We start from the raw sequence: 21,936 nt of genomic DNA, 5'->3' as shown, positions 1-21,936 counted from the left end.
TATTATGCCAGTATCTCTGAGTTTTAATTATAATTAATTATAATTAGTAAGATCATTATTAAATAATAAAAAAAACTAAGTGGGTTACAAGAGCCAGACCAGGAATAAAAGAGTGTGGAGATAAAGAGTGGAGTGGAGTAACAATCTGCCCTGCTCTGCTCGCAGCAGACCTCCTTCCTGCTGGCCCAGTTTCAGCCCCACCAGACACACTAGCTTCCAGACGTGCTAGTGACATTGATGATCTCACGGTTGTGCATCTCATAATAATGGGAAGTTGGCAAGTTGCTGACAAGTGGGGCCATCTACTAGATGGTTTCTTTGAAACAGTACTTCCCAAAGTGTGGGCTCCAGTCCACATGTATCAGAATCCCCTAGCATGCTGTTAAAAACACATTATTTTTAAGTTCTACTCCTGATCTGCTGAATCAGAAATGATGAGGGTGGGTTTGAGAGATTCAAATGCTAAAAAGCACACTAAAATTTGAGAATCACTGCCTTAGAGTGACATGTAAAAAAAAAAAAAAAAAAAAGTGGAGGGAAATCCCTTCTGGGACTAAGTACCTAAGAAGGAAGGAGAAGACTGCAGCCTAGGTAACGAAAAGGGAAGCAGACAAGCAAAAGATGAAGCTGGCCTAGTTCACAGCTTTCCTTAGGTTTTTACCTCAGTTCTGACTGCTGTAGATTTAAGCCAGACAAAAGTGTGCTCTAAACACATGTGCTGTAAGTTGGTGTTTGTGTTATGAACCTCAAAAGTGAGCCTGCTTCTAAGTTAATTCATTTTGCCAGCACCAGAGATGCCAAAGGTGAAGTTTTCAGCTTTGCAGAAGAGCCAGGCAGGTAAACTAAAAGTTAGAATACTGAGAGGTCCATGTCCACAATGAGACACCACTTCACACACAAATAATTACAATCTAGAAGACAGACAATAATAAGTGCTGACAAGGATATGAAAAAATTTGAAACTTTTACATTGCTGGTAATGTAAATTGCTGGAATGTAAAATGATGCACCTCTTTGGAAAACATTTTGACAGTTCCTCAAAAAGTTAAACATAAGAGTTACCATGTCACCCAGAAATTCTCCTCCTAGGTATACACTCATAAGAACTGAAAACACTGTAAAACACAGGGAACTCTATTCAGTACTCCATAAAGACCCATATGGGAAAAGAATCTAAAAAAGAAAAAGGAGTGGATATATGTATATGAATAACTGATTCACTTTGCTGTACACAACATTGTAAATCAACTATACTCCAATAAAAATTTTTTTAAAAAAGAAAGAATTGAAAACACATGTTCACACAAGAACTTGTTTACAAATGTTTCATAGCAGCATTATTTGTAATAGCCAAAACGTAGAAACTAAAATTTCCATTAACTGAAGATTAAACAAATGTTGTATATTCATTCAATTAGAATATTATTGAGTAATAAACAGAAATGAAGTATTGACACATGCTACAACATGGAAGAACCTTGAAAACATTATGCTAAGTGAAATAAGCCAGACACAAGAGAGCATATATTACATTATTCCACATATATGAAATATCCTATGTGAAACAGGCAAATCCATAGAGAAGTTAAATTAGTGGTTACCAGGCACTGGCGGAGGAAGGGAATGAAGAGTGACTGGTAATGGGTACAGGGCTTCTTTCTGGGGTGATGAAAATATTCTGGAATTAGGTAGTGGTAATGGGTGCACAGCTCTGTGAATATACTAAATGAATATACTGAATATACTAAAGCTACTGAATTATACACTTTAAGAGTGAGTTGTGTGGTATGTTATCTATATCTCAATTTTTAAAAGTGACCAAGAAAAAAGGAATAAATTTGACTGCATGAAAAAATGTTTTGTGGTTGTCTGTAGAAAAAGCTAACTTCTATTTTCTTCTACTCACCCAGTACTTCTGACCTCAGATTTATGGTTTTTCCACACATTAAGCAATTTTGTGTGGGTGGGTATCCTACAATTCAATCCAGTTCTGACACTGTCTACCTGATATTTGCATCACATCTCATAGGTTAAGGCTCAGTCCCACAAGACTGCCTACCTCCCACTTCAGATGCTGATCACACGTCCAGGCTGTTACCTATGCTCTGACCAAACAGCTATAAATCAGAGGTTCCCAAGACCCCCTCCTCAGGTTTGATTAATTTGCTAGAGCAGCTCACAGAACTCAGGAATACAGTTTATTTACTAGATTACTATAGTATTATAGTAGGATATAACTATAAAAGGATATAACTTAGAATGAACAATATAGAAGAGGTGCATAGGGTAAAGTCCAAAGTGTTCTGAGCACAGAAGCTTCTATCCCCATGGAGTTGGGTTGCTCCATCCTCCTGGTACATGGATGCATTCACCAACCTGGAAGTTCTCCAAACCTTGTATTTTAGGAATTTTTATGGAGGCTTCATCATTTGGGCATGATCAATTATTAACTCAATCTCCAGCCCCCTCCACTTCCTGGAGGATGGAGGTAGAACTGAAAGTTCCAGTCTTCTAATCATGGCTAGGTCTTTTGGGTGACCAGCTCCCATACTGAAGTTATCCAGGAGCCCACTAAGAGTCTCTTCATTAGAACAAAAGAGACTCCTGTCACCCAGAAAATTCCAGAGGATTTAGGAGTTCTGTCAGGAGTCAGGAATAAGACCAAATATTAGAACAAAATATGCCACTAGTGCTCTTATCACTTAGAAAAATACAAGGGTTTTAGGAGCTCTGTTCCAGGAACTGGGGGCAAAGGCCATATATATTTCTATTATTTCACAGTGGTATTAATATGCTGTATAGAGGTAATCAGAGGCCACATGCCCCCCCCCAAGAGAGAGACACCAACTTATTTGATGGGATGGGGACATATCAGGGAAGACATCCCAAAAAAAGGACTTTAGGGTTGAGAAGGATATTGAAAGGCCAATCACTGGGGACAGAGCCCTTTTGAGAAACAGCAATTGGCCATGTGGGGGATTGGCAGGCAAAGAAACTAGAGAAGAAGGCAGTAATCAAGAAAAGCCCACAGCAATTCAGATCAGTGGAGAAAAGATGGACTTGTTAATAGGTGGTGCTGGGACAACTGGAGAGCCATATATAAAAAAAAAGATAAAATTAAAGTCATTCCTCATACCGTATGTTAGTATTAATCAGGAAGGGATAGGCATTTAAGTATTAAAAATATGATACTAGAAGTATAAAGTACTAGAAGAAAATACACGCCTCAGTAACCTGGAGTGGGGAAAACTTTCTTGAGTAATCCCAAATCCAAGGAAAAGATGGAGAAATGTATTTAGTTGAATCTAGTCAAGCCTCTAGCTGCAACTGCCAGTTTACAGGAAACACAGGGGATAAAGGAACCTGTTCAATGACACCACAGGGTGCAGTCACCAAAATCTAGTATGTGGGTGTTTCGGGTTTGTACTGCTGCTTTGTGAGCTGCTTTCTTTAACAAATAAATGCCCAAAGGCGGGGGCGGGGGGGTTACCTTTAGATTAAAAGAGATTCAAAACACATATCAACCAAATGCAATATGTGGATCTTGTTTGTACTCAAAATTTAAAAACTGAAAAAAGCACAATTTTTTAAACAAATGAAGAAATTCAAACACTGTGTGGATATTGGGTGATTTTAAAGAACTATTATTAATTTTACTGAGTATGATAATGGTAATGTGTTATGTGAAAAAGAAGAGGCCTTATCCCTTAGAGGTATAGACTGAAATATTTACAGATGAAAAGGTATGATCTTTGGTATTTACTTTAAGATAATCCAAAAAGGATGTGTGTGGAAAATGGAAGGTGTAAATGAAAGACAATGGTACAATTTTTAATAATTATTAAAGCTGGAAAAAAAAAAATAATAATAATAATAATAATTATTAAAGCTGGATAAGTACATGAGCATTCATTATTCTATTCTGTATTGTCATAAAAATACTATTCCCGTTTCTTTGGAGGAAAATCTGAAAATTCCCAGAGCCACTGAAGGCCTTTTCAGCAGGAGAATGCCAAGATGAAAGTGGCATCTGAGGGAGTATAGCCCTGGGGATAAGAAGACTAGATAAGGTGCTGTCAGGGAGGGTCACAGTGATAAAGGACTGGACTAGGATTGCCACTGGCGGGGGAGGGGAGGATCTGGGTGTGAACACTATGTAGAACTTGATGACCTATTGATGGAGAATGCTACAGAAGTAGGAATCAAGAGTGACTGGGGCTCAGAATAATGGCTGTGTGGTGAGGCCATTCAATAAGCAAGGAAATTCAGAAGAAATGAAAGTTAGGGGTGAAGGAAGTGACAGGTGCCACTTCAGACAGGTTGAGTTTGAGGTGCCTGTGGAACATCCAGAGCTTAGGAAAGAGGTCTGCACTAGAGACAGGGTATTGGCAATGATCAGCTGCAGCATAATTTCCATGGAAACATGTAGAGCACAGGCACAAGAAAACGCTCCCTTGGTGAGCAAGCACTTCTTATCTAATTATAAATTACTCTTGGACGGTTTTAACATTAAAAAGCTAAGTGTCTTAATCAAGAATGATATAAGATATCCAAATAGTAAGAATCTATGATTCCCATGCTATTCTGCTGCCTCTCAGTTTCCATTTTGAACATGTCATAGATCTTCAGGGTTTCACTGCAAGCCTTTCTTGCTTCAATTCTTTCCCCTAATAAGGTGTTTTCAAGAGAACACTAGGGCTTAAATTCATTAGGGGAAAAAAAAATCTCATAAGAGAGACCAACTTTTTCTTATTTTGCCTTTTTTCTATTGCCTATAGTATTATTTAAAAAAAAAAAAAAACTGAAGGGAAACACCAAAACCATCTAGATCCAGGGGCACAATTCAATTTCCTGTCTTTTAAACAGCCATGATAGTGTTCAATCATTGGGGTGACACATGTATTCAGAAGAAGCCATGGATCTGCTGATATCAAAAAGCATTTAGTGTTGGGGATTGATCTATGCCTTGGAGCAGCGCAAAGAGAAGACTCTTCAGCCCCTATAGTACTTGTTGCTGGGGGAGCATCAGACCATCTGCTAGACTTTAACACAATGTGGCAATAACATTTTGGTCTGAAGCCCAGAATGATTTTCCAAACCAAAATTAAAGTTTGTTAGCAACTGAGGCACTTGTAGGCTTTTCTTTAAAGATATTTGTATATTTAGCATTTATATTCAGATAAGAAGAGAAGCACATCAGCATCTTTCTTTTTCTGTTTTGGCTCATTCTCCTAATCTTGTGTTGACTGCCCAATTCAAACTCCTCAGCCTGCCATTTGAAGCCTCCATAATTTGGCTTCACCCAAGACAACTTAAATCAAAATTTTGAGGGTTGGACCCAGGCATCAGGTTTTTTTTTTCATCTTCCCTGGTGATTTCATTGTGCAATCAGTGTTGAAACTGACTATGGTTACAATCTGAATGAGGAGAAGACAGCTGGGATATTTGGAGTATCTATGGTCAGCAGCAAACGTATGAATTAAAGTTTTTCAGAGCTTCAGATGGCAACTATGATGTAACACGTCTGTGCGTATGCGTGCGTGTGTGATTTGCATTTCCTCTCTCTCTGCCCTGGCTCGCAGGTGAACGCCGTGCGGGTGTATGTGAACAGCTCCTCCGAGAACCTCGACTACCCGGTCCTGGTCGTGGTTCGCCAGCAGAAAGAGGTGCTGTCCTGGCAGGTTCCTCTGCTCTTCCAAGGACTGTAAGTGGATCTTTCCCCGACAGCTTCATTACATTTGTTTTCTTTCAATGTGCTAGACCTTAATTGCTCTTTTCCCTAGTGAAAGGAGAAATCAGACGTGCAGAATGTTGACATATTACGCATGCTAAGTGCAAACAGTTGTCGTGGTGCATGCGTTGACCGTTCAGCTCTGTTCAGTTTCTCTCCTCCTTGAGCTTCTGATAAGCACTCTGTCTAGATCTGTAGCACCCAGAAGAACGTTTAACATTTTAGTTCTACCCAGAATGTTCTGTTACTCTTGGTTGGTTAGTGGGTCATCCACCAAGGTCAGGGCTAGGTCCCACCATCAACTTCAATGAGTGACACCTCCCCCCATTCTTCATAATGTTCACCGGGTGTACTTTCTTTATGCCATAATATTTATTGAGCACTACTAAATGATAGATGCTGGGGATACAGCAGTGGAAGACAACAGCGAAATCCCTGCCTCGTGGAATCTATATTTTTGCAGGGGAAGCTGTATAAGGCGCTAGAGCACTAACAAGAACAAACCAGAAGGCATGCAGACATGGGCACATAGTACAGTGTTAAATCATTTTTGGAGGTTAATACACGTGAGGATTGAAATACTGACTCTCTAATGCCCTGACTTGGACTCGGGGGCTTTCCTTATGTTCATTTAGCAAAAGCTTGAAGATTGGAAAAATGGAATCAACTGGTTGTTTTATCAGAACAGTTTTCCCTTCAAAATCTGATAATTTTCCTGACTGAATTAGGAGGATGATTTGGTAATGAAGACACCTAAGTGAACTGCTCAGCACTCAGCAATCCTCATATCTGTGTTATAATGTCACACAATGTGTGCCAAACACAGTAGCTCTAAAATTACTATCAGTGGGTCCAGTATGAAATTTTAAATATAAGGACTTGGAAAGAAGTTCAGGGAGAAGTGAAACGAGACGTTCCTTTCCCTGCTCGTTCATTGAGTGTCTTTCTCCTTCTCGCTGGCTTTTCTCTCCACTGGCTGCTGCAGATACCAGAGGAGCTACAACTACCAGGAAGTGAGCCGCACCTTATGTCCCTCAGAAGCAACCAATGAAACAGGGCCTCTGGAGCAACTGATATTTGTAGATGTCGCATCCATGGCGCCCCTGGGTGCCCAGTACAGATTGCTGGTTACCAAGATCAAGCACTTCCAGCTGCAGTAAGCGGGACTCCTTGTGGCCTTTCTCTGTTCGCTTGTCTGCTCTTCCTGAGCTTGTTTGTGCACAGTCCAGCTTCCTTCCTCCCAGATCAGCACTCCAGAAGGAAATCATCCACTTGGCATATTGTCTTAGCAACTTCTGAGCTCTCCTGTGCACAGCTGGGCAGCAGGGCCTTAATCTGTGTAAGGGGGAAGCAGTAGGGGACTGGAGCAGAGGGCAGTGCACCTGATAGGTGTATCTGTTCCTGGGCATCTGTGAGGGCCCCCTCCTGTCTGTCATCCAAGCAAGTGTGGCATCCAAGCACTAGTGATGGGTACTTCTGTGTCACTCACCAGTGCCACTCTCCTGAAGGAAGTTTTGGTGTTGTTTTAAGGAAGATCTTAAGCTATTTTTCTTACCCTTATTACTATTTCAGTTTTCTCCTTCTGGTTAGGAATGTATACAGGTTGAAAATAATATGTTATGTGGCTTTGTGCGAAAACTTATGACTGTTTCCTCCTTCTCCTTGCTCTACCATCCTTTGAAACCAAATCAGTCGGGATACAGCATCTCGAATTGTTTATATTAGATATGGAGTATAATAAATTCAGTGGAGGGCGTTGTCTCTAAGGGATCTATTCTCTCCCAGAAGTTAGTCACATAAAATATTGCATAAATCTGTGTGCAAATGTAAACAGAAAGGCTAAGGTTATTCCTTAATAAGGCCAGAAACTTCGGGGAGTTTCCTGCCCTATCCTACTCTAAGTTCAAGTCTTCTCAAGGGTTCAAACCATTCCCTCCCCTCTCAGTGTTTTAAATAAAATTTTAAAAAATATGTCATTAAATCAGTCATACTAAAATTTTAATTTGTACTCATCAAAAGTTATCATTAAGAGAACAAAAAGACAAGCCATAGACTAGATAATATGTTTCCAACACTAACTAACAAAGGGCTCATATGCAGAATATATAAAGAACCCCTACAAATCAATAAGAAAACACTGGCAAGCTTTTGGCTGCTGTTCCCAGTATCACCCACCCTTCTGTGGCTCTGGCTTCTTCTGGGCAAGAATCTTGGAGCCTATGAGTCTGAGCACTGCTCAGAGTGGGGGCTGGCACCCAGGTGGGTGCAAGATTCAGACTCTGCTTCAGTGAAATAAATAGATTCTTTGGGGCAAAAATGAGGAGATCTCAGGAACAGGAACGATACTTAAGACTTTGACCTCTCACTAGAACTTTGGGACAGAGACAGAAGATCTCAGAAGGGGAATCAATGTTTATATTTACCCAATGAAAATAAATGACATATAAATAGACTCAAATATGCCAAGTAAAAGACTAAGAATGTCAAATGGGATTTAGAAAAAAAGAAAACTAAATATATGTTGCTTACAAGAGTACAATCTTTGAAAAGAATGTATAAATGTAAATAAAAGGATAGTAAAAGAAATACCATACTGATACTAAAAAAAGAAAGTTGATGTATTATATCACATTATACAAGATATTCCTTAATGCAAGGAACATTATTAGATATAGAGAGACATTCCATATTTCTAAAATAATCATTTACCAGGAAGACAAATTTAAATTCTAAATTTCTGTGTACCTAGTAATATCACTTCAAAATATACAAAGCAAAAACTGCAGAATGGGAAGAAGAAGTGTACAAATTCACAATCTTTGTGGTAGCCCTCTCTATAGCTAATAAAATAACAACCCAAAAATTTTAAATGTATGTACAGGGTTCCCCCACTATGTGAAAGTAGAGTGTTCCTGTGAAACCTTTTATAGGCCAAATGATATTAAGCAAAGAAGCAATTACCTTAGGACACATCTTGCTAACAGATGCACAGAATAAATTGAGATAAAGCACAAAGGTTCTAAGACACAATTCACAGCTATGGTGGCTTGATGCTGAGATGCTGAGCGTAGTTCCAGGGAAGGCGGTGGCAGTGCCACTCTCACCGCTCAGGGTACACACTGCAAAACAAACGCTGAACACTGTTTTCGCTTCTCATCTTTTTTCGGAAAAGCAAAAATCTTCGGATTTCTTCCAGTTAGTGAAAACAGATACTAAGGTAGCAAATTGGCATAAAGCGAATTTTCAAAAAGTGAAGGATAGCAGTATGCAGTACTTAGAACAAATATTGGCAAACCATGGCCCACAGACTAGCCAATGGTTTTTGTAAATAAAGTGTTATTGGAACATAGCCCTACCCATTCATTTACATATTGTCTCTGGCTGCTTTCTTACTACAGTGGCATAGGTGAGTAGTTGGGACAGAGAAATTATGGCCTGCAAGCCTAAAATATTTACTATCTGGCCCTTTTAGAAAAAGTTTGCCAACACCTGCTATAAAAGAGCAGATCAACATGAATAACAAACTTGAGCTAATTAATGTATTTTGAAAACTGCATCTCAAAATGATAGAATGCCTAACCTTTTGAAAATATACATATCCAAACTTCTGGGATGCAACTAAAGCACTGCTTACAGGAAAATGTAAAGCTTCAAATGTATATGTCAGAAAAGACGAATGGCTGAAAATCAGTGTGTTAAGTACCCATTTTAAGAAGTTAGAAAAAGAACTGAAGCTTGTGTAAACTGCTTCTTTGTTGAAATTCTATGTATTTTATTTTATTTTATTTATCTTTTTGTGGAGTTGAATCCAGTCAATGTAACTCCTGAATGTACTTTTTTTTTTTTTGGCATCTTTATTGGAGCATAATTGCTATACAATGGTTTTTGGCTGCATTGGGTCTTTGTTGCTGCACTTGGGCTTTCTCTAGTTGCGGTGAGCAGGGGCTACTCTTTGTTGAGGTCCGTGCAGTAGTTGCAGCACGCAGGCTCAGTAGTTGTGGAGCACGGGCTTAGTTGCTCTGCGGCATGGGGGATCTTCCCTGACCAGGGATCAGACCCATGTCCCCTGCATCGGCAGGTGGATTCTTAACCACTGTGCCACCAGGGAAGTCCAAATTCTGTGTATTTTAAAACATCATCGTCATTCTCTTGATTTCTATAGGTTTGTTATGATCCTTAAAATAAATTCTTGAATTAAATGCTTGAAAAAAAAATAAAAAAGTAAAAGAACTGAAAATAAAATTCAAAGAAAGTGGAAGTAAGTACTAAAATAAGAGCCCAAAACAATGAAATAGAGAACAAATTAACAATGGACAAAATCAACCAAACCACAGGTCAACTATTTAAAATGACTAGTATTGGGCTTCCCTGGTGGCGCAGTGGTTGAGAGTCCACCTGCCGATGCAGGGGACATGGGTCTGATCCCTGGTCAGGGAAGATCCCACATGCCGCGGAGCGGCTAGGCCCGTGAGCCATGGCCATTGAGCCTGCGCGTCCGGAGCCTGTGCTCCGCAACGGGAAAGGCCACAACAGTGAGAGGCCCGCATACCGCAAAAAACAAACAAACAAACAAAAAAAAACCCCAATAAAATGACTAGTATTATTTTTATAATTGTCTTCTAAAAAATAAAAAAGACAGGCAAGCCCACTGGAAAAAAAATAGGCAAGAGACTTAAACAGACACTTCACCAAAGAAACTATACAAATGGTCCAAAAATATAACCTCATCAGCTGTCAGAAATGCAAATTAAAACCATAATGAGATTCCACTGCACCTACCAAACTGCTATACTTTGAAAGGACTGACAACGCAGTTCCACTCCTAGTTATATACTCGACTCCTAGATACATAATTGTGCTATTCATTTGCGGAATATCACACAACAATAAAAACAAACTATTTCTGTACCTAACAACATGAATAAATCTCACAAACAAAATGTTGAGCAAAAGAAGCCAGACAAAAGGAATACACACTGTTTGATTCCATTTATATAAAGTTTAAAAACAGGTGAAACTATTCTGTCATGTTGGAAGTTAGGACAGTGGTACAGTCAGGGAGAAAGAAGAAGTACATGGCTATGTTTACTTAGTGAGAATTCTTTCAGATATATACTTATGTCTTGTTATCTATATGTTTGTTACACTTCAATAAAAAGATTAATTTTTAAAAAATAAGAATATTTTAAAATATTTATATACTACTTTTTTGCAGCTTATTTTTCTGATCAGAATGTTCTGCTCTATTATAAAGCTCTCCTTAAATTTTCTAAGGCAGTTTATTCTGAAGTCTGTAGCCAGTGGAGTTGCTGATATGAATCAAATATTTATCTTGGTCCTCTCTACACCCCTTGACAGTGTATACCCATAGATACAGATGGACAGATAGATTAATGAATGGTCAGAAGGATGGTGAAGTAGTTACAGCATTTTTTTTCCAAATCCCTCCATTAATTTTGGTGTAGAAAAAAGTGACGTGATAATTTCAAGAGCAAAGAACCAGCCCCCCCAAAAAGGCAGAAAAAGATCAATTATATGAGTCTCTAGGAGGGAGGTTTGAGCATTATAGTATATATATTTTTAAGGTTCTCCAAGTGATTCTAATGTGCAGCAGAGTTGAGAACAACTACCTTTAAGCAATTTCTACATGTGGTGCTTGTGTTTAATTGTTTTAATAACTAAATTTATTTGTGATATTAAACAGTATGGGAATTCGTACTCATAATTTGAAGGAGGTGGCAGCACATTACCCGAACAGAGTGCATTTTGAACTTTGCAGAAGCCCTGCATTTACTAATTGGTCTCTGTGTGTCTGACCTGTTGCTGTCACCTGGTAGTAGGGTACTTGAATTCTAGGGCTGGTATCTGTGAGGCTAATTAGACCCTTTGGAGAACTGAATTCTGTGAAACTGAAGCCATAAGGTCACAACTCTGTGAGAGGGTTATTGAATGATACGCATGTGGTGAAACTGCAAGTCTATTCCCTCATATTGTTTTCTGTTTCCGCCTCTCACAATGTGACCTGACCTCAGCAACCAGACATGCAGAGCATTTCAAAATGCACACAGTTACCAGGGGTTTTATGCGAATAAGATAAGCCCGAGAAGAGATGGTAACTAAGATATATGTGTCTCTTCCTCCCTGGCTCTGGATTGTCCCACACCAGTCTTGCTGGAAACTCAGAAATCCAGAGGATGATGGTAACAGGCAAGAGCTGAGGACTGTGGGGAGATCTGAACTCAGGTATTGAGAGAAACACTGAAGAATGAACTCAAATTTCCCAACATGGCAGTTTCTGTTGTATGCTTTTCAGTGGCAGACTACAATCATTGTTTTTTTTTTTTTTAGAATCATAAATTTTAAGAATAGAAGGAACTTTGGGAATTGAATCGACTCATTTCATTTTTACAGATGAGCAAACTGATGCCCAGAGAGGTTAAGTGATTTGTCCAAACTCACACAGCCAGGAAAGGACAAAATCGAAATTAGATTCGACTTCTGACTTGCAGTTCTGAGCTGTTCCCACTATACCATGCTATTTCTACTTTCTGTTTAACACTGTCCTCCTAATTTTTGTTGCCCTAAATATGTTTCTCAATTCCATGAAGCATTTATTTATTTAAATCCAGCTTAAAAAATTAACTTCTGCCTTAAAGCATTACTCCGTGCCGTCTTAACTCTCCCCCACCTGCCTCCACACATGCACATACACCAGCTTTGCCCCTACTCCTTTTCCCAGACCCCATTGCCCTGGCGCTCAGTGCTGCAGAGTGTGAAGTTGCAGATAGGGAAGAGCGGGAGGCTGCAGGAACAGGCAGGCACCTGCTCCTGGGCTGGGAGGAGCCTGGAAGGCTGTTGGGAATTCTCTGGTGGTCCAGTGATTAGGACTCCATGCTTTCACTGCCATGGGCCTGGGTTCAATCTCACAAGCCATGTGGCTCGGCCCAAAAAAAAAAAAGATATCCCCAAGAACGGAAAGTGCATGACAGATAGTTTAAAAAGAAATTTAGACAGTTGTCTATGTTGTGATATTTGTATGGATAATGGATTTGAGGGGGACTAGACTGGATGCAGAGAAATTAGAAGGCTGATGCCGTGGTCAAGATAAATAATGAAATGAACTGAAGAATTTAGAGGTGAAGTTGACAAAACTTGATTGGATATTCAGGGTAAGGGAAATGGGAGAGTCTAGGATGACCATCTAACTTGTAGATGGTGGTGCCCCTAAGAGAAAATGAGAATTTTGAGGAGGGAAGGAAAAGATAAGTTCACTTTGGGACATGTTGAACTTGAAGTGCAGTGCCTGGCAGAGTGTTGAACTTATACAGCACGATGCTCAGGAGAGAGGGCTGAGCGACAGAGAGGCCACTGAGTAGAAGCTTCAGGAAGGCTGGTCCATATGGTGCCTGAGGTGGAGTTACAGGAGGTAAGGGGAGAAACAGGCAGTACCCAATCCTTGATCTTTGAGATATTTTTGCTGAACCAGGTAGTTTAGACTTCATCTTTAAGGTTATGGAAGCCACTAAGAGATTTTAAGCAACAGAATATCATGAACAGGTCTGATTTTTGAGATGATTTTAGTAGCCATGTAGAAGATGAACTGGAGAGGAAAGGGTAGAGGCACGTAGACAAATAAAAAGTCTGAACAGAGAAGAATTAAAAAATTATTAGGACCTGAACATATCATGGTAGCAACAAAGTTGTAAGGGAGAAAAAGAGTCAAGTAATACACATGGGGATAATTCACAAATTCAAAAAATACATGTGGCAGAATCAAAAATATAGTCTTACATGAGTACTTGAAGGCTTCAACCCTCCTCTAGCCTTCTAAGTAGGGATCTTGAGTCTTTGTTTTGAGAGAGAGTTTTGAGTGCGATAGCTCAGCTACTGTGCTGTGAAAAGTAATAGATTTTTGAGGAAATGGATGAGTAAAGAGGCTTTTAGACCATTTTGCTATATGTCATCCTATGTAATGACCTTTTGGCATTTTGGGGTAGAGTATAGTGATTTACATTGTTTTTCAGTTTTTTATTTTTCTTATTGGATGCTATACTGAGCAAAGACAGTGCTTCAGGTGGGAGCAGGTGCATCCAGGTTACATTTACACTAATAGAATCAGTAAGACTTGGTGAGCAGTCAGCTGTGGAAGGGATAAAAAGGGAATCCAAGACAACTCCAACAATGATGTCACAAGTCAGGTGAGGCTTATCGACAGACGTGGCAGGTCAGGATCAAGGAAAGGGGAGTACTTTCCATTTTGATCATATAGAGTTTGAGATGCTTGAGGGCCGGTGAAGTGCAGAAGCCCAGCAGAGAAACACTCTTCTGTGACTGGAGCCCAGGAGATAACCCTGGGCTGGACACGGAAACTTGTGATTCACTACCATTGTTGTGGTTTTTGTGGCAACTGAATATTTATATATATGGATTTTATGGCAATTATAATATATATAATTATACATATATGAATGAAGATGTATGTGGCTAAGGAAAACGAGGAGATCAAGAACAGGACTGTGGGTCACATTCTCATATAAGGGATGGTCTGAGAAATAGGAGCTCTCAGAAGAAGCTGACTTGGCATAGTCAGATGTGTGGAAGAAAACCCAGGAAAGCAGGGGTCACAGAGCCCACGGGAGAAAGTTCTAAGACAGAGGAAGTGGCTGTCAGTGTCAACTGTCACAGACAGGTAAAGAAAATTAAGGACTAAGTCACTGGATTTAGCTACAAGGAGGTGACTGGCAACCTCAGGGAGATGATGGAAAAAGAATCCTGACAGCAGTGTAGAGAGGAAGGAATGAATGAGGGACTGGAGCAGAGAGCACTCTTTGAAGAGGCTGGTTGTGAAGGAGAAGGATATAGAATGACATCAAAGGAGAGAAATTTGGGGAAAAGAGGGCAATCCTGGGGGGTGCTTTTGTTTGTTATTTATTTTGAAAGTGGTTGAGACTAGAGTATATTTATAAACCAAGGAGTAGAAAGGCAGATAAAATTTAAAGGAGAGTTGGAGTTTTGTAGAAGCAACGTCCCAGAGGAGGGAAGACAAGACAGGATTTAGCACATGCGTGGAGAGTTTATACTTCAGCCAGAACCTTGAGGTGGAGGGTTACAGATGATGGAGGTGTTGGGGAAAGATTCTGGATAAGCAAAGGCAGTTCATGACAGATGGTAGTAAGGAGATAACAGGAAATGATACTCTGAAGTCCACAGTCCAGGTGAATAATGAGTGTAATTTCCTTCGACAAAGTGAGGGTTTTGAACGCTCGCTGTGCTCTGTGCTAGGGGCTTGCTGTCAGAAGATGAATATGATGCCCTGAATCTCACAGGCCTCTCTGTACTCACCTCAAAAACGACTTAGTTTTTGTCTCTGCCTGTCTTTCCACTCACCCTTTCTTCCCATCCCCCCTTCCTTTTCCTTCTGTTTTATTACTCGCCTGTAGATACTTCTCCCCCTCCTCGCCCCCTTCCCCATGGCCCTTTCTCCTCTTCCCCTGTCCCCCTTCCCTGCTCACCCATCTCTCTTGACTCCCCTGTTCCTCTTCTCTTTCCCTCTCCCTCAAAGTAGCCAAAATGAGGAAACAAAATGAGCTTTTGGGTTTTCTAATTTATTGAATAAACTTTTGTTTCCTGTGTTTAATTTTTTCAAATAAGTCGAAAATTGTGTACTTCCTTCTCTAAAACTAAAGGTGTACGTGTGTCTCAATTAGATTTGTTCTGTTGCTTAATGACACCTGATAAAATAAACCTTCCCCTCTTCCACTGAGGCCCATGGGGAAGGAAACGGAACCTTTCATCTGCAACAGGCACCATGTTTATTTTGCACACACTGTTGACTCCATGAGAAAGAGAAGACTTAAATGTGATAGTCTTAAAGAAAATAAAGTGTTTTCAAAGTTTGTATGTGTTGTACTAGTAAAGCAAACATAAAGAACAAGAAAAAAAAACCCAGAAAATTCCTATCAATGTCCACACATTCAATGTTATAACTGCAATTCAAATGACAGGGGAGAATTTAAAAACAAATTGCTGGCCAAAGAAAACTGTTTGCTTCTGGAAATCTTACACTGTCTGTTGCCAGCCAAGAAAATCACTGTCCTCTTTGTTCCCCTGACCTGGCAACAAACAGAATTGAGGGCCCCGTGTTGCCCTGGTAATAGCAGATGACACTCCTCACACGCTGACAGCCACACACAGCACCGCGGGTCCTGACTCTGGCTGTGGAATCTCAGGAGAACACACACAACTGGATTTGACACTGACTTTGGCTTCTTTAGGTGACTTAAGATCACGAGTTACTAACCATATGTCAGCAGAACCAATCCTTGACTCTCATGATGATTTCTATTGAGAGTGAATATATACAAATTGCATCCGTTGCTAAACTCTAAGCCTCGTCTGCTGACAGCCTGAATTGTTTGTCATTACCTTTAGAAATAGTGCTCAAATTTTATGACTTCTAAACACCACCTCCAATTATAAACTTCATGCTTAAATGTCCTGACATGCCCTTTCTAAAGGAATCTTTAATAAAAATCTTAAACTATTTAATTTTTATAAAAGGAAAATTAGGAGTGGAGAGAAAGACTCCTTAGCATTGGGGAATAAAGCTGGGGAAGGACCCCAGATGAAGTTCAGGTTCAGGTTCCCACAAGTGCAGGTCACATTGGACAGTTGGGATCATGACACTCCCCAGACTCAGGCATTGAGAGTGCAGTGGGCAAGTGTGAGTGATCTTCACAACAAAAAATGAGGCAAGAACCAGAAAGAACAAAAGCCCCAAACAGCCCTTACATGACTACAGAGAAGAACAAATTTCTCTGTTTTCCAGCCTCTTGAACTGTTCACGTATGTTCCTTCCAATAGCACTCTACGCTACAGATGTATGGTTCCCACATGCTCCTCACACTGTCCTTTCCTCAGTGCTGAATCATTTCTGTCTTTCACAGAAGAATGAAAATATCTAATAAAATATCTAATAAAATAATTTACAGCAAATTAATAATTGGAGAGAAAATAACTTCATTATATTTTTTTGGTGGTATGTGCATTTTAAGAAGGGTCTTAGAAGGCAATGCCTAACACAAAGAGGACACAACCTTGGAGGGAAATGTAGACAACTGGGGGTGCTTGGGGGCAGGAGGAGTATGCTCCTATCCCTAGAGACACTACCATAGTGATTATCTATCCACCACATTTTTTAAAAAGTGATCTTTTGACATGGATACATCAAAATTTTGAAGTGCTATCGGAATTATGCAAATGAACCTCAAACCTTCTTTTCCTCTCTCTTTCAGACCACTTCTGACACCTAAACCCTGTACTTGATTGTAAAATCTTAAGAGAATCCAAAGACAAATGTGTCTATAAAAGTCAACAAAGTACTTACTTGTATAGGTATGACTTCATGGGTTTACAAAGACATAAAATTGATCCCTTCCCCAATTTGATCATTCTTGAGAGTTGAAACCACCAAGTTCCCACACAGCGCACTTTGTCACTTCTATGGGCCCAGAACTCCTTTCTCAAAGGGTAGGGCTTTCCTTGCATCTAGTTTAAGATTTTTTTTAATAAATAATTTTTGCTTGCTAACTTATGCTTTTCTTTCACTTTTCCCACTTTCCCCTCTCCCCCTTATATTTCTCAGGACAAATGTTGCCTTTCACTTCACTGCCAGTCCCTCTCAACCCCAGGTAAGTGAAGGGCTTCAAGGTTATCGTGATTCTTCCTGTTGGTGTTACCCAAAGAAACCATGGTAACAGGTAGAGTTAGCATGTGATGTTGCCCTTGATCTTTCACAACATGAGTTATATTTGTACCTTTGGAATGTTGTTCATGTAACTGGGATTTTAGACACACTTTAACCTTATCACTTGAATTGGTGTAAAATGGGAGGCATGAAGTATCTGCAGATGTTCCTTGGCTCAACCTTCATTCATAAAATTGTGGGCCTACTATGTACCAAGTAGAGTGTTAGATTGTACTAGGTGCCAGGGATAGAAGGATGAAGAAGAGACAGGTGCAACTTCTGCCCTCACGGACCTTATAATCAGGATGGGGGTGGGGAGACAGACAGTGGAAGACCACCACTAAACAAATACAAAAATAATCAATTGATCTGAAAGTACAATAAAAATGAGACAGATTTTAATTTCTACAGTGTTATGGGTAAAATTAGTTTCTCCTGTCATTAAGAAAGAACAGGAATGCTGACAAAAATTATTAGAAGAATTAGGTATTTGTGCTGTGCTCTCCATTAGGCCATAATCATTAACAGACTAAATAGATGAAAACTTTGATTGACTCAGGCTGCTTTTCTGGTGACACTTCTAGCTACCTTCCTTTTTCCTTTCATAGCTTCTGAAAGAGTGAAGTTTATGCAATAGCAAGTTTAAATAGATTTGTTTAATGTCCTGATATTTATTATAAGTCTTCTGTAGGCTGTAATGCAACTTTGTCAAAAATGGCCTTGGATATACTGTACTAAAACTGGGATTAACATATTATATGGATAACGTTGTAAATCTGTTACAACCACTTGTGAGCTGGTGAATATTTAACAACTGGTTCTTAGAGTGAAAGCCCTGTTTTGTAGCATTTGCCCATTTCTGCAGTGTAAATACCTCCACTCTGGCGGATTTCAAGCTGCTAGCGTGACATCATTGAACACAGAGTTTGGAATCGATGTGCACAATCAGCTCTGCAAGAGCCAACTCCAGCACACCTTGAAGAGTTAAATTTCCCATCAGTGAAAGCCTCCAGAGTGTATATATGCTGCCACCCAGTGACAGAGGAGGACTATAGTCCCACGATCCATTGCCCTCAGAGTATTAGCCACTTAATTCATGAAATATTTGAAAGCATTAGTTACTAGGTGCAATGGGAGATATCTATATAGAAAGGGAGGGGAAAACTTGTACCCCAACTGCAGAAAGAGTACAGTCTAATAGTCCTATCGAAAGCTATAATAAAAATGATAGACTGAATGTCGTGATGTACTTCGTAGACTGAAAATCAGTGATGATTATATATTATAGCTTCTTTCTATTTTAAAAAAGTATTAAACACTAAAGCCCAAATAATTTGTATATAATCACAAACTAGAGTAAAATATACTTAAAACAAACTCATGAAACAAAACAGAAATTCTTTGACGTCTCTGAAGGTCTTACTTTACTCGTAACTGTTCCCATTTCAGCCTATATTTTATATCCTCTTCAACTGTAGGAAAAATTTTCTGTTCCTGTAAGTCCACCCAAACTATTGCACATACTCAGGCAACCTGAATCACCACTGTCTGTCTCTATTCCTGTAGACAGAAGCAGGTTACAGAAACTGGATAATCAGGACACAAGATGGTGATTTTTAGCCTAAATTCCAGGCATTGCTTTGGATCCTTGTCACTTGCTTCTTTCTGGTAAAAGTAGATTCTCAAGGCAAGGGGTTTATTTATTTGGGGTTTATGGTAATTTAAAGGTTTAAAAACAATTAGTAATACCTTGGTATACAGATAAGGCTTCGGTAGATGTCTACAGCTTGCACAAAGCCAACTCCTAGAATATACAGGCATATATGTGATGCTCATTACTGCTAATAGTTACCATAATAATGCTTTTGAGTTACAAAGTATGGTTCCCCTAAGAACCAAGAATGCCTCTTGGGAATTCCAGAGTATTCACCTTTGGAAGAGCCCTGTATTGTATGTATTTGAATCAAGCTCCAAAATAAAAGCACAAAAAATGGAGTGGCTTCTTGAGAGTGTTTCCATCTGTTACAAGGCATGAACAGACTTCCAAAAAGCAGCGTTAATGACACTCTTTAATCTTGAGATGATTTTTTTCCCCATCAGAAGGCTTTGGATTGTTGAAAAAGTTCTATTCTTATTGCTCTGGTTCTCAGAATAAGGTTAATAAAGAGGATGTGGGAATGCAAAATGAAGTTTTAATGGGTTGTGCTTCTCCTTTAAAGTGATAGATTTACTAAAGCCTTAGGATAGGGGTTTGCTTTGTTTGTTTTCCTCAAAATTTTAATCATGTATTTCATGTCAAGCTTCTCAACCAGTTTCTATATTTATAACTACTGGGCAGAAGTCCCCTTTCTTCATTATTAGCAACATGTTTAAGGCTTAGAGTTAATAAATTTTTCCAGTGGATTGATAATCTAAGTAGGTAAATAGTGTAACTTTTGTCTATTATAAATGTTTCCTTATTCTGATGATATTGGAGAAATACTTCTGCCAAAATTGTGAACGTATTTCAGGAGGCTAGATGTAGGGCTTGGTCTTTGAATCTAAATGTCATCTCACTGTATTCCAGCCAGGAAATAGATTCTTTGGCAAAAAAGTCTAGGGGAAGGGTGGGTCTAGTGCTAATTCTTGCCTATGGGAATGTGGTTAAGATTCTTGAAGAACAGGCTTATCTGCTTTTCAAGGAGGAGCTTCATATTTCAAAATGACCCCACAGAGGCAAACCTTGTCTCCTGTCACATTTCACATATCTCTAATTCAAAGGGTTGGGGCATCTTCTTAAGTCAAAATTAGAATGAAGTGTAGCAAAGTTTAGTTGAGAAGGAAAAACTATAAAAAATGATATGGCAATATTGTATGAAATGGCTCCTTTCTCTTGTTCACTGCTGTGTTCCTAATGCCTGAGCCCTGCACAGAGCATTTGCTCAATATGCAAGAGGTGAATGGCTGACTCAATTACTGGAGGCTTACTGAGATTTACATCTGAACTTTGTGCTTAATATTTGAGGTAACCACCTTATTCATGGGAAAATAGCTTGAGTTTTTGACCGTAAACATTTCTTAACATTAACAAATCCTGTCTTTCTTTTTTTTATTCTTAGTATTTTCTATACAAATTTCCTGAAGATGTGGACTCAGTTATCATTAAAGTCGTGTCTGAAATGGCTTATCCATGCTCTGTTGTCTCAGTCCAGAATATCATGGTGAGTCTTCATAACCTGTCAACCTTCCAATATGGAGTACTATATTGTCCCAGGATAAATGAGAGAGAAGGGTGGGCACCATGTTATCCTCATACTACATATTTCTGACAAAACTGCTAAATAATAAAAACAGTATCTTGTGCACACAAGTGGGCAGTCTGTGTTTGTAGACACTGATCTGGGGAGATAGAGAGCAGTTGACTCCTCACCAAAATAAACAAAGGAAGGAAGGGAGGGAGGGAGGATCATGACAGAGAACAAGGAAGACCAACTTGTGGGCTGCACAAAAAAAACAGAAACCTGTTTGTTCTATTTTTTTTAATTTTTATTGTGTCATTAGGCCCTTTCTGTTTCATAAGGTGTTAATAAAAAATGGGAAAGGTGTGATACACTTTAATGATCTTTTCAGTTCTCTTTGATATAAAGTGAACTTGACTTCAGAGGACAAGGCACCAAGTTTTAGGAGGACTATTTCATGACTGTTCTGGGGGAAAACTCTTCATGGTTTCTGGCTCAGTAGGGACCCCCTCCCCTGTGATCCAGGTGACATGTGTGGTATGTATACTATGACATTAATGATGTTTTCCTTTTTTATCCCTCATGCATGTTACAGTGCCCAGTGTATGATCTCGACCACAATGTAGAATTTAATGGTGTCTATCAGTCCATGACCAAGAAAGCTGCTATCACACTACAGGTGAGACATCGCTTCTGTGGTTGTTATTGTCAATGACAGTGCACAGTTTTTAATCAGATTACCTACTGGACCAGTCAGGTTACCTGCTGGACTTAGAAAAACCTAAGGGATTACCGCTCACTGTGTGCCTTGAATCTCTTTCCTTTCTGATTGATTTTAAAACAAAGATTGCTACACCTGAAATCAAAGCCTTGGTGATAGTAGACAGTGCTACTCTGCCAGGTGCTCCGTTCCCCTTGGGGAATCTTGGGAACCTGTGATTCAGTGGGACATGTGTCTGACAGATTGCTTAGAGAAGTAAGGGCAAAAGATTCCAGTCTACCCAATGGGGGATGCTGGTTTAGGGTAAAGTTTATCTGATCCATTTAAAACAACTAAACATATTCTACTAAAACAATATTTTAAATCAACTATCCTTCAATTGAAAAAAAACATATTGTAACCAAAACATAACTTCAACTCTGGACAGAATGGACAGGTTCAAAGGAATATGAACCACATTTGTGCAGAAGTTTGCCCTTTTGGTATGATAATTAAATTATTATTTCAATGGTAATTTTAT

The 21,936-nt window shown here is 39.4% G+C and overlaps 1 protein-coding gene across 5 annotated transcripts in view; it reads left to right on the top strand.

Moving 5' to 3' along the window:
- SIDT1 (SID1 transmembrane family member 1) overlaps positions 1–21,936 on the top strand; it is a gene marked incomplete at both ends in the record, with an annotated part of 87,447 nt that overhangs the window by 19,124 nt on the left and 46,387 nt on the right. For 3 of the 5 annotated variants that reach the window (XM_079704962.1, XM_079704961.1, XM_079704960.1), the window contains 5 exons: positions 5,583–5,704; positions 6,717–6,887; positions 17,376–17,421; positions 20,576–20,677; positions 21,291–21,374. In XM_079704962.1, coding sequence (XP_079561088.1) covers positions 5,583–5,704; positions 6,717–6,887; positions 17,376–17,421; positions 20,576–20,677; positions 21,291–21,374 — 525 coding nt within the window. The remainder of the gene's footprint in view (positions 1–5,582; positions 5,705–6,716; positions 6,888–17,375; positions 17,422–20,575; positions 20,678–21,290; positions 21,375–21,936) is intronic. The other 2 variants (XM_079704963.1, XM_079704964.1) reach the window with 2 other exon arrangements.

Source organism: Hyperoodon ampullatus (assembly GCF_949752795.1).
Source record: "Hyperoodon ampullatus genome assembly, chromosome: 5".
Lineage (NCBI taxonomy): Eukaryota > Metazoa > Chordata > Mammalia > Artiodactyla > Ziphiidae > Hyperoodon > Hyperoodon ampullatus.
Note: the sequence above shows the minus strand (reverse complement) of the source record. Positions and strands in the feature narration are given on the sequence as shown.